This window comes from Globicephala melas, chromosome 10 (genome assembly GCF_963455315.2).
Source record: "Globicephala melas chromosome 10, mGloMel1.2, whole genome shotgun sequence".
Taxonomy (NCBI): Eukaryota; Metazoa; Chordata; class Mammalia; order Artiodactyla; family Delphinidae; genus Globicephala; species Globicephala melas.
In genome coordinates this window covers 53940889-53954849 of record NC_083323.1, presented here as the reverse complement: position 1 = coordinate 53954849, position 13961 = coordinate 53940889, and the positions used below count along the sequence as shown (strand labels likewise).

The 13961-nt window shown below is 36.6% G+C and overlaps 1 protein-coding gene across 4 annotated transcripts in view; it reads right to left on the bottom strand.

Moving 5' to 3' along the window:
- The window catches only part of TAFA2 (TAFA chemokine like family member 2), a 551710-nt gene that overhangs the window by 57541 nt on the left and 480208 nt on the right, over positions 1 to 13961 (bottom strand). For all 4 annotated transcript variants that reach the window (XR_009565590.1, XR_009565589.1, XR_009565591.1 and 1 more), the window contains 2 exons: positions 3916 to 4068; positions 2575 to 2699 (listed from right to left, as the gene is read on the bottom strand). Coding sequence is in view for 1 of the 4 variants with exons in the window: in XM_030866430.2 (XP_030722290.1) it covers positions 2575 to 2699; positions 3916 to 4068 (278 nt within the window). In the remaining 3 variants the exon portion in view is untranslated. The remainder of the gene's footprint in view (positions 1 to 2574; positions 2700 to 3915; positions 4069 to 13961) is intronic.

Here is a 13961-nt window from a genome sequence, read left to right as displayed (position 1 = left end):
ATTAAAATAATGATCAGATTTCTTTTCAATAATATTGCTGCTGTTTATGTAGGGCAGAACCTACCTCTACCCAACACTTCCACTGTGGGCAAAGTAATGTCGTGCCAGAACTATTTCAAGAATTTATCTCATCTCCAATACTTTTTGGACTATTTCAAAGGAGATGGCAGAACACTAATAACATGATGACCTTGACAACTTTGCTTCTTTGGGGCCTCAGGGAAATTCACCTAATTGTTTTGTGAGCCAAACTAATATTCGTAATTGAGCATCATTTTGCCCAGGCATTTGAAATGCCATGACGTTCCTTTAGTTGAAAATGTCCAAGTAGCTTCATTTTCACCAGCAATCTTTTTACTTGTGAAGGAAAAAGTAACAATAATTTACTTTGATTGTACTGAAGAAGCTCCTTCTCTCAAGCCCTCTTATCTTCTCTTATATATAATGATTTTTCCTTTTTAAATGAGAATCATAGACTCCCAGGGTTGGAAGGAATTTTTAAGATAATTTAATACAAACACCCACTATTGCATGAATCCTCTCTACAGTATCTTCAATGAGGTCTTCCATTAACAGCTGTTCTCCAGGGCAAAGGAGATGAAGGAAAAATAGAAAGGGCAATCCACTATAAGTTATATGAATTTATAAATAAAACAAACTAGAGGATCTAGATGTGGTCTTCCCTACTCACAAGTTCTCAGTCTTTCATCTATCTTGTTTAATTACATTATGAAGAATTTGTGAAGCAGAGACTCAATTTTACGTTTGAACTATTGAGAATATGGCCCAACAGGGAGTGAAGCAACACTTCTAAAATAATTTATTATGAGAATTTAGATCACATGCTTCTGACCTTTTCATTTCAATGATCCAAAAAGCTAAAAATATTTTTAAAGGTCTACTTTATATGAACAGAATTATAGGAAACTTTCATCACTATTACTTAAGAATAAGTTAAATAATCTAGTATAAACTACAGGTTAAGAGATTAGGTTCTGGAATGAAAATATACAGTTTGATCCGTAACTTCCCATTAATTAGCTATATGACCTTAGGAAGTCACTTAACATTTTAAAGCTTTGGTTTACTCAGCTGTAAAAGGAGATAATAATATTACTTGTTTCACTGGGCTATTAAGAAGATTAAATGAGCTAATTCACATGAAGTACATTGTTCAGTATATGGCATATGTTTTAAGTATCTAATAAGTGTTTGCTTCCTCATACCCACTGATGTAGTAGAAACATAGAATTTAGATGTAGAGAACTCACTATTTAAAAAAAAAAATTGTTTCAGAATCTTAAATCTCCAGGCATTTACATGGGTGTTATTTTAGACTAAGGATCAATAGTGTTAGGAAAAAAATTTTCATGCTATAAATAGCTTATAAGGAAATTTTACATTGCCAGAATGGTTTTAACAAATCAATATGGATTATATCATGTGCTAACTGAATAATACAATTATTCTAATTAACTGGTCATGCACTCCACAGATTCTGGAAGAGTGTCAGCCTTTAACTGATGAGTCTAGAGTCATGAAATCATTTGACAAAATATAAAGTTATTATTTATTAGAAACTTGGTTACTTCTCTGTATGTCTGAATAGTCAATGCACTAAAGATATTACTCAACATTATATATCTGATGGGATTTTAAAATAATCCTCTTGAATATGTCCACACAAGGTTTAAAAAAAAAAACTGCTATTGTTAATAAATACCGTAAATTACAGTCTCTAGTGTTATGTTACATTTTATTAAATAAAATATCCCCTTTTTATAAAACATTATCTGTTCTAGCCCCCAGTTATCCAGTTCTAAACAGTAGTCAGCTTTCCCCTTAGGGCAAAAAGCAAAATAAGACAAAACTTTCATTTGCTGATTCCACAAAGAATTTAAATTCTGCCAGTCCAGAATATCCATGGAGGTAATTAGAAAATGAAAGAATAAAGCTATTTTTCCCTTCTCTCCTACCCCCCAGAAATCAGTCATTGCAAGCTGAAATACCTCACTGTCTGAAGAGCATTCCTTTTATATTGACCCTGAGATTTGAAAACGCCTCTTGATAACTCATTACAATGATTACAAACTTAACCATTAGAAAACTATTTATTGATCCAGAAATCAGGGAGGTCAAAATAATTACTCTCATAAAAATGAAAGAATATTAACTGGGAAATGTTTGTTGAGTCATATATAAATTCTCTTTTTTTCAGAATTTATTCAGATCACTATCCATCAGAAGAATGAGGGATTGGGGTCACCTTCCCAGCATTTAACACGCATCCTTGGGGCGGGGGCGTTCACGTTTTTGTCAGTATCTCATGAAGGAACAAAGAGTATTTAATTATTAGGTAATATGACAGTTGATGGCGATCTACAGAAGATGTTATTCTGGATGAAATAAAAATGTGTTATGAAAAAATGAAGCAGGGAGAAAATGGGAGAAAAATGTACTATGGAAAACTATTACCTCTCATCCTACAACCACCACTTAAAGATGTCACTGCACGTGCTCCGTGCTCTATTAATTGAGAGACTTTTTGCTTTCACAGGCTGGCTGTCCACTTACCCTAGTTGTTTTCACTTTATTCCCGGAGGAACAGCTCCATCCTTTCCGATCTGGAAGAACTTTACATTCTTCTCCCTCAAGACATGGTTGCATATGGCACCACCATTTCTGTTCCACTATTGAAGCTACAGGAGATAGAAAAATCAATTTAATATTTTCTGTTTGGGCTTGTTAATTCTTTGGGTGCACATTTAAAGAAGAACAACAGCCACGTATTTTTCCCACCACTGGGATGATTAGATTTTGAAGGATGCTTTTTTTTTTTTTTTTTTTGTCCAAAGGGAATAAATCTTTCTAGATTTTTTGACTAAAAATATTTTTTTAATTTTTATTTTACTGTGGTAAGAATACTTAAAATTTTAAGATGGTAGATCTCATGTTAAGTGTATAATACAGTATTGTTAATGATAGGCACATTTTTAAAGGATATTTCATGCAACAATTACATATTCATGGACAATAACATATTGGAAAGAATTTGGACAATAACATATTGTCCATGAATATGTTATGGACATATATGAATTGGACAATAACATATTGGAAAGAAACTATGTGGATACATGCATGTGCTGATTTACATAAACATATAAGAAAGTGAGTCCATGACCAGAGTCAATATTTTAGAATCAATGTAGTATTTCCCACAAGTAGGCTAAAATCAGGAAGGCATTCAAATGAACACAATCTTTTTTTTACTGTGGGCAGTAACTATCATCACAAGGAGTGCACCATGAAAATATGAGCACTTAACACATTATTATTTATGATAACATCAATTATATAGACCCACATAAATGTTTATATCCTTTGTAATTAGGTGAATCCTCCAAGAAAGAAATTAATATTTTGATAAATCTCTATAAAAATATTTCATGTGAATTCTATCCACAGCTAAACGTTCACTCATCTGTGCAGTGTTTATTTTTTCATTGTTAAGAACCAGCCATGTGTTTAGGTACCCACACTATTTAATCACCTATTTCATTTTTCCTTTGCCAAATAATTTATACACACACACACACACACACACACACACACACACACACACACACACTCGCCCTCCACTGGCAAATCAATATTTCATGGCATCAAAGTAAGAGGCACATGTACTTATTGGAACCTCATTATAATGCCTTTTGCTACAAAACCGCATAAGATCTTAGACCATCTTCCAATAGATTTTAGATTTCAAAACGCTCTTCAAGTGACCTTGTACCAACCACGTGGTTGATGGTGCGGTCCCCCAGGATTAACCCCAGTCATCAGCATCACAGTGGGATTCCAGTTCTAAGCAGTCCTCGTCTACCCTATCCCAAAGAGCAATGGAAGAAGCCTCACCATCCACACAAGAGGGAGCAGCTCGTGTGGTACCTGCCACCTGCCCAGGGAAGCAGGAGCACTTGACTGTTTGTGACCGTTCTTCTATCTTGTTCTTATTACAACATCTGTGGAGTGCCACCACCTCGCAAGTGCCCGTTTTAACATGGTGAGCTGCACAAACAAAAACAAAAGTTGAGATAACATTGAGAAAGCTTGGATACTCCCTACTCTTTTTAATTAGAAGCACATTAAATATAGCTCTATAAAGGATCCACCATGCATGAAACTAGAAATACAATGATGCTGACTCCATAATGCAGATTTGATCTCTCTGTTAAATGTGGTAGGACCATTTCTGTCAGTAAATGCTTGGTGAAGCAGGAACAATTAGTGACTAGATTAGAATGAGCTGTTAGAGCAGTCTGAAATATAGAGACAATGTGTGGTATCATCAAAAACATATTTATTTGCATATGACTTTTTTTACACCTTTTTGTTCAACGTGTTGATCAAAGTAAGGGAACCCCCGGACAAGGTGCCCTGTACTAGGGCTGAGACAAACCTTATTCTCAAAGTAGGTGGGTTGATAAAGGTTATATTCTTCATCTAGGGGTGAGTGTAAGGGCCAGGAAGGGAAATTCTTTTCAGAAATCAGGGAGGCAGAGGGTGGGAACCCACTTCCTCAGGATTCTTCTGCTCAATTTCCCTGGAAATGAACTAATTGGGTGATTTTTGAAATTGCTGCCATCTTCCTGAACGTTCCATCCAGTCTCAGGGATGGCTGCGGCATGAAGCCAACAGTATTTCCCGCACCTCCTGGGGGGGCTGGCCCCACCCCTCAGCCAGGGCAAGGGCTCCAGGAGCTCCCTTGCCCCCCCACCTTGCACCCTGGTTCTAAGTTTACAAAGTGTTTTCCTCATTCCTTTAAGTCCTCTTCCCTGCCTCTGACATTCCCTCCCTCCCTCCCACCTGCAGGGCTGAGGTCAGAGGGTAGTGATGGTAAAGGGACCCGACAATGACATGACCCTCCTGTCTCAGGTCAGGGGAGAGAGCTCGGTGGCCTCCCCTCGCCCTCATGTTTACATTTGCAGTCTGAAGCACTTTAAGTTACGTGGAGTTTTTTGGTTTGGGGTTTTTTTTTTTTTTTTTGGTTTGTCTGCTCCTGTAACTTATTCTCCAACTACTGCTTCCAACTGAAATAAGACTATTAAATGCCTGTTCAGGAGGGAAAAAAACAAAAAAAATCATTCCTTTCCATTTTGCCTGAGGGAACAGCTGCCACTGAATGACAACCACCACAGCCAGAACGTGGATGGATTTATATCTAGCCTGGAAGAACCCATCACCCATTTTCTTAACCTCACAGTGAGGCTACTGAACTGTTTGGGTGATTGAAATTTTTGGACCTCACTTATCACATTAGGATAGGGTTCGAGTTTGCCTTCATTGTGTTTTCTACCCAGCATCTCTTCTTCAAAGTATTAACCCTCCTGTGAAATGATCAAGCAAAATTTCCATCTGCTAAAGATAAAAACAGCTTAAAATCAAACATCTGTTGAAATGTTATGCTTTCAACAACATAAGAACGTGACTGATATAAAAACAGATTTAAATAGAAAAGTAGGACACAGGAAGTTGTTTAATGTTATAAAGTATACTGAGATCATTTTGTAAATGAGATGAGTACATCATGCATTCATATCAATCTTCCCCTCAGAGATGAGGAACCACCAGGCAGTAACTCAGGTTAGATTGCTTGGATTTTTCTTCTAAGAGAGACCAAACCGCATGGATTGCCCACGTCATTCCCCATGTGAAACCGAGAAACTCAGGTGTAACATACAGCTTTGACACATAATACTCAAAAGAAGCAGATACCATTTCCAATGTCACAAAGATTTTTCTGTCATGGTAGATACAAATGGGGATTTCTCCATGTGATTCAAACACAAGGCTATCAAACCAAAGCTAAAAACTTGAAAGCCGGATTTCTGTTCCTTGTGCTCTAGAAAATATTTTCTTAGCTAAGGATGATTCAGTTTGTTTTAATTTATTGAATGCTTTATGTAATATTATACGAGTCAAAATACTGCTTTCTACACTGAACCTCACTTAGTCACATTTTGAGTCAATACCACATATCAGGCATGGTTCTGAGTAATGGGGATGCAACAATGTGTAAGATGGACATAGACCTGCCCCTAAAGAGCTCATATTCCTGTGGAGAAAACAAATAATAATTAGGTACTAACGATTAAGTAAGACAATATTAGATTTTCTAGCTCCTTGAAAGAAATGCAGTAGGGTAATGTGATTGAGAGTAATCAAACATGGAGGGAAGGCAGATTTTTGTGAGTCTCAGGGAAAACCTCTCTGAGGAGGTAACCTGAATAATGGCCTGAATGATGAGAAGAAAGCCTCCATGATGAAGAGCTAAGAAAGGAGGAACTTTCCAAAGAGAAGGAGCAGAAAATGACAAGGTTCTGAAATGGGGAAACGTGTGGTGTGTTCCCAGGACAGCAAGATGGCCAGTGTGGATGTACTGTGGCTGAACAGCTGAGAGGCTGAGGACAATATGTCAGAAACGTAGGAAGATGGTGTAGGGGCGGGTGCCATGGCAAAGAGATTGGATTTTACTTTCGTTGCAAGGGAAAGCCTTTGGGTGGAAATGCTGTCATCTCATTAATGCTTTAGAAGTTTGCTCAAGCTGCTCTTTAGAGAATGGACTGAAGAAAGCAAGAGTGAAAACAGGGAGACCAGTCGTGAAGGGGTTGCAGGAGTTCAGGAGGTGAAGGATGGGACACAGACTAGACTAAGGGTTGGGAAGAAGTACCAGATGTGGCATATTTCAGAGTAGAGTTGGTTTGACTTGCTAATGGATTGAGTATGAGCTGTGAGGGGAAGAGGAATTAAGGATTACTCCTAAGCTTGTCCTGAGGAATTAGAATTTGGTGGTTCTGGAAGATAGAGGAGGCCTGGGAAAGGGGAGTTTGGCAAAAGTTGGGTTGGGTCGAAATTACTGTAGTTCTGTTTTGTCTGTGTTAAGTCTGAGATTCTTATAAGACACAGGAGTAGAGATGTAAATCAGGCAGCAACATTTATAAAATGGAGCTTAGGGAAGAGATCTAGACTGCAGATACACACTTAAGAGATCTACGTTGATAGGTGATATTTAAAGCCATAGACTGGACTAAATTACCATGGAAAGGTTACCGCTACCGATAGAGAAGTAGGGAAGGAATAGTCCAGAACCTAAATCTGGAAGAAGGGAGACAGTAGAAAGAACTGATACAGAGCAGAACATGAGGTAAGAGAAAAAGAACATGAGATAAAGGCATGGAAAACCAAAGAATAAAATGTTTCAAGAAAGAGGGATTGGTCAGTTATGTCAAACGTTGCTGAAAGGTTTAATAAATGAAGTGAAATAACTGTCTCCTAAAAAAATAATATGATGCAGCAGTTAAAACAGAGCCTCCAAAAACACAGTAGCTAGGTTCAAATCTAAGCTTCTTCAAACAGCATTGTAACCTTGGACACATCATCAAATATCTCTGATTAGTATTTTTTCATATCTAAAAGAGGGATATTAATAGCACCGTCTTCATATGGTTGATTTGGGGATTAAATGAGTTAATATGTATAAAGTATTTAGAACACTCCCGGCCTCATAGCAGGTACTCTGTGTTAGCTATTATTAGCACTTGATCTAGATAAAAATCATTTTAATGGCATGATGAAGATAAAAGCATGATTATAGTAAGTTTATTAGAGAATGAGATGCAAAACTGCAGATAATTATAAAAATTTCTTTCAAGGAGTTTTTCTGTGAAGGGAAGAAGGAGATGAAGTAATAGTTGGAATGAAGCAAAGGTTCAAGGAAATTTTTTCAATCGATGCCATAAAAGCATGCTTGCTTGCTGGAGAAATCTGAGAAAAAGAAAATGACAATATAGGAGAGAAAGTGGCTAATTAAAAAAAGAATGTCCTTAAAGGGAAATAAGGAATTGAGATTGAGGGCACCTAGGGGGTTGGCATTAGATTCATGTGGGGACATTTAATCCTAAGAATGAAGGTGAGATATGTGAATACAGAGTCAGGTAGGTGTGAGCGGATTAGTTGGTGAGAAGATGAAGTTTCATATCTGATTTTATCTCATTTTGCTATGAAATATGAGAGATGTTTGAGAAGAAAAAAAGAATATGAAATATATATTTCAAAGAGGAAGAATAAATTTACTGGGAAAGAGTAGTAGGACTGCCCGGCAGGGAGTTGGCCGATACACCCAGTAAACTGTAGAGGACACAGTGGAATGAATGAAGGGGTGGGATTACAGAACAAAATGGAAATAAACGTCTGTGTGATGATAGATAATTTGGGATGCTTGGAGCTCTGATAGCAATTTAGGGAAACAGAGATGTAAGTCATGATGAGATGTGTCCTGCAAGTCTTTGAATGGAAGCCAGTTTAGAGAACAAGAGATTATTAGGGTTTCTTCAGAGAGTGATGCTAGCAGGCAGAGGACCGAGCTGAGACAGCTTCAGGAAGAGCTGGATAGTGGCTGGGCTCTCTTTTCCACAGAACTGCAGCGGCCAGGAGCACACAGTGAGGTTCCACTTGTCTCTATCCTGAGAAAAGAGGCAGGCACCATTTCAGCATCATCCACCAGGGCCATTTTATCATCTTTGTTACAAGGAAATTTTTATCATATGTTGGAAAAGAATTGACAGGTGAAAAATTTGCACCTGGTTTTCCCTTCCCAATGCCAATGTCAAAATTCATTTCTACTTTTCCTGACAAGGAAAACTGTACTTCTCCACCCCATTAATTAAATCTAGATGTGGTGATGCGACTTGCTTTGGCCAATGAAATTAAAGCTAAACTTATGAGCAAAAGCAAAGGATATCAGTCTGTGTGGACATTCTAATAGCTAGTGTCATTCACCAGATTTCTCCCACAAGCAAGAGCAACTAATTACATTCTTGATAGTAGAGACTATATCAGCCTGAGTCCCCAAGAGACATGAAACAGAGTCCCTGCCAACCATATGGACATATGAGTGAGAAACCTTAAAGTGTTATAAGCCTCTAAAATTTGGTGGTTTTTTGCTACTGTCACAAAACTTAGCCTACCCTGACTACACAGTAGTACTTTCCATTGCTTCCTAGGTTGTGCAGTAGGATATATATTGTCAAATGTGTTCGTTGAAGGATAAGTCAGTGAAACATGATATCTCAAAAACCTGGATCATTCTAGCTTATTGAGTCAATGCAGAACGAACAGAAACAAGAAAATGTTGTTCAGATATTTATATAATTCAAAGGGTTGTAAAGAGTCATTTTACAATTGGATAATTATGTTGGCTAAGTTCAGTATGTCAGAGCTCTGGTGAAGAAAGTGTGGTTATTTCTTCTTTGAGAAGAAAGGAGGGAAAATGATGCCCATATGGTGTAATGAAGAGAAGGATAAGGTAGGAGCTGCACTGGGAAGAAGAGAGGCATGTCCTCCCCCTTCAGAGAATATGGGACTAAATGTTAAGGAATTAATAACAAAGGTGACGCAGAAGAGCAAGCCTCACAGACCCAAGGCCTTTCTGCCCTGACCTTTCTCTTCATTGTCTGTGAATAAAATGCACAGACACACAGGTTGAGTTTCCTTGTGAGAAATAGGATTTTGTGAAAAATCTCTATCAGATTTTGTCCTTCTTATTAAAATTGAGGTTGTAAAGCTTTCTGTGGGGGGATGAGAAGGGGATGATTAACCTTGTTAAAATAGAATAGATGATAGGTAGGCAGGTAGGTGGATGTGGGTGGATGGATGGATGGAAGGATGGATAATCCTGCACTCAAAGAGTCTTAAGGCATGGGTAGGGAGAATATTGACTGTTCACTATTTTTATATATGCCAGTATATATGGTAAGTAAAATGAGATATCTCAAAATAGGGACATGAATCTTCTAGCAAAATTTAGTTCACCTAAGCATGGCATACATATACACACACATAGTTTTCTTATTTGTCTGCTATATATCTTAACTTCTCATGTCAAATGCTTGTAGACAAAGGCTAAGTTTTCATGTAAACTGCTAGTATGTGGCATGTGTTTAATAAATGGTAAACAAGCAATTTAAGAAGGTAAAACTAATTCCTGTGGTTTTCCTTTAAAAGGTTAATGAGACTGTAAAAAATTCAAGCAGTTACTAGAATTCTCTACACGGAGTCAGACAGAGCTCATGATAAACTAATCTAATCAAATATTAGGGCTTTCCAAATGAACAAAATAGACTTCACAGACAATCAGCGTCATACTAAAATGATGCAAGACCCCCTGGAGAAGATTTAAATGAAAAAGGAACGAACAATTTTCTTCATGTGACAATCCCCAAGTCACAAAAGATAAAACAAAAAGCCCCACACCTTTCCGCTAGTTTCTCCTCCCTGAATGTGATGCATTAATACAAAATGTTGCCTCCTACATTTTTGTGAAATGACACTAGAGAACACATAGGTTTTAATTCTTATGAAAACAGGATTACTAAGTCTTGCCCAGCTCTAATTGTTGCCTTTCAAGGTTATTACCTTCATATATCATTTCAACAATAGGATACTGCCCTACTGGTTCCCCAGAAACATGGCCTTAAGAGACTGCCTCTTAAATCATATCTTAAGATTCCTAAATGTTTTTGCAAAGCTATTATGACTGGAATACTCTGGAATGAAGTCTTATAAGGCATTTTAGCAAAATCTTTGTTTCTAACTATTTTTTACCTTCTCCATAAGAAAAAAAAATCTGAATAGCATTTGGTTTATATGTGTGCATAAATTTTTAAAAATTATATATATACATACACATACCTATATAGACACATTTAATTATATATAATTATATACACATATATGTTTATATATATGTTAATATGGTCACATTTTAGCCATTACCTGTGAACCAACTGTATACATAAATATGAAAAATGGGTTCACAGAATAGTATTTATGCAAATCATTTACCTTGAGTAGTGCTTGCTGGCCTTTGGTCAATAAGAGCACAAAGCTATGCATATCACATTCTAAATGTAAGAATAATCCATTCACTCTGGAAACTATTTAAGGAATAGTGGTATTTGCTAAGTAACAGCCATAGAATATTCACTGTATGCTATGCATTATTCCATTTTATCATCACAACAACCATTAAAGAGGAAACTATAATTATCCCCAATTTACAGATAAAGAAACTGAGCCAGAGAAATGGTAAGTAACCTGCCCAAAGTAAAACAGTAATAGAGAAAACCAGAGGTGAGAATTCAGACAGTTTGCTTTCAGAAACCATGATCTTCAACACTATCATATGACGCCTTTTCTACAGAGCTCCACGCACATGCAGTAGACTATAGTTCCAGGTGATGTGAAGGAAAGCAAGAAGTGTATCACTGTTCCTACATGTGGTGCTTGGTAGCCTAGAAAGGACATGGGCTCTGGAACTGAAATATCTCAGTGCAAGTCTACCCTAACCTATACTATACTTGAGTAAATGCTTAAGCCCATTCACCTTTCAAAGAACTGGTTTGTTCATCTCTAAGATAGCTCCATCGAGTCCTCATAAAGACCAAATGAGATAACGTATGTGAAACTGCTTTTAAATTGTATAGCATTACTTAAATGTTATTTTAATTTTAACTAGTAATGTAATTAATGAATAACAACATGATACAACATATAAATTTAAAAGATATAGTTGTTAGAGAAAGATCTATATTCTATAAAAGTTCTAATTTAATATTTAAAAAAATCTATGTGTATATATATATATATGTATACACACATAATTGTGTTGACATGAGATGCATGTAAAAAAAATTAATCTGACACAAGCTACAGAAGAGAGTAAATTCAGCGTCAAGTTGTGAATTTATTCCTACTTGGTTTCCTCTCCATTAGATTTCAGTTCTTATTTGTATTCTGATTTGTCTCATTGACTCTGAAATTTTGTTTGTTTCCATACACTCCTATTTAATAGTTTTACCCAGCTTGACTAGCTCCCCAGAGTATGCATTACACCTTCTAAGCAGAAATAAAGCATCACCTACATGCACCAATAGGCATCTGAAGTGCAAGCTAGTTAGTGGATTCAGGTTGCTGTAAGTCACTTTGAATGGAAAAAATGTGCTGAAACAAAAACTTGCTGAGACAGCCAATTTCTCACTTTAGTTCATTAGACTGAAAAAATAGGGCACATTTTTAGACTTTCATGATGAAGCAATCTAATTAAAAGAAATGGCCATTTAAAAAGTTCAATGAAATTTCAAAAGTTCACATAATTTATGAAGTCAGGATGATTGGGGAGGAAATAACCAAATGTCAATGACATTTTTACAGAGCTTGTTTTCTAAAACTGCTCTAGTTTCATATGGAAAAAATAAAATTATTGGGGAAAAACAGATTGCCACAAAGGATAATAATCCTAATAACAGTACGGTCTCCGTTAACAGAAGCAAACTCTCACCCAGAGGATGTACCACAGTCTATTTTAAGAGAAAGAGGCAGAACAGAAGAAGATTCATTCTTGGGGGAATTTTAGATTCACTGCCCCTCAGCTCAATCATGAACATCTTCTATATCCATGTTTTAAATGAGAAATGATGTTGAGGAAGGCAAACCTCAAAGAATGTTGGTCTCTTTATAAACTGTCCAACAACTTCTGCTGGTAAGGTCTGCTCTGAAAAAGAGGAACTGGACCAATCAAATCCATTTCTCTAGAAATTTGAACTAAAAGTCACAGAATTGTCCCATGGAAATGGGCACTTGAGTCCAAAGGTCATTTGGCATCAGGAGTCAGGTAACCTGTGGAGAGCTTTGTGAGAGCCTCACTGTGTTGAGACATGGGGACACACAGGAGTGGGAAAAAAGCACAGGTGCAAAGGTAAGAGATAAAGAAGTAGGTAGTTCCACCACCTGCCTTGGTGTCTGCCTCTCCTGAGGTCTTCCTGAACTTTTTCCTCAATTCCTGAAATATTTTATAGAATAGGTTTCAGTGAGCCCCTTTTTTCCTGACGTAATTTGATGATGTCTCTGTTCTTTGAACCAAAAATAATATACTGACTAGGATATTTCCTTTTTTTAGATAAAGTTAAAATTAACAAAAGCTAATTATCAATCAGAACTACTGTACAGCACAGGAAACTATATTCAATATCCTGGAATATACCATAATGGAAAAGAATATGAAAAAGAACATATATATATGTGTGTGTGTGTATATGTGTGTGTATATATATATATACACACACATATACACACACACACATCTGAGTCACTTTGCTGTATGCCAGAAACTAACACAGCACTGTAAATCAACTAGACTTCAATTTAAAAAAAAAAAAGTATTTTCTACTCCCACTTTTAAGAGCAAAAGACAAGTTTCCACCTTCAAAGTAGGATCCAGGAAATTCACCATTCAACAGTCTCACTTCCCATATTTACCTCATAGTGAAAGTTGACATTTCAGAAGATAACCAACTCCAATTACTACGAGGGGAAACTGATCCATAATATTCTTTTAAATGTTTCTAAAGGCAAACGTTTAAAAGTAGATTTCCTGCTTAATCCCAAATTGTACCCCCAAAATGTGAAGAATCAGAATATCCCCAATTCCTAAACACTATGAGAGTCACACTGTTCTTTTATGACTAATAATATTCCTGTAATTGCTCCTAGGAAGGAGAGCAGGCAGCCCAAGAGCTTCTTCAGGGAAATGATAGAGTGAGCAGCGAGAGCAGTGAAAAGAAAGACGGGATGTTGTCCCTGAAGAGTGAAATGTTGAGTAAGTCCCTGAGTCTCTATCCTCATCTGCAAAATGAGGAAATCAGACTAGTTTGAGAGATAATTTAAAGGTTCCTTCCATTTCTAAAGTGTTATGAGTTTATGAAATGATTAAGTTTCATTACAATGGGTACAATATATGAGACCTATCAGAAAATGAAAGTCGAAGTAAAATGTATTTTTTTAATTGCTTCAAACTGACAAATTAACCTAAGTCACTGAACTTAATGAGAAACTGAGAAGAGAGT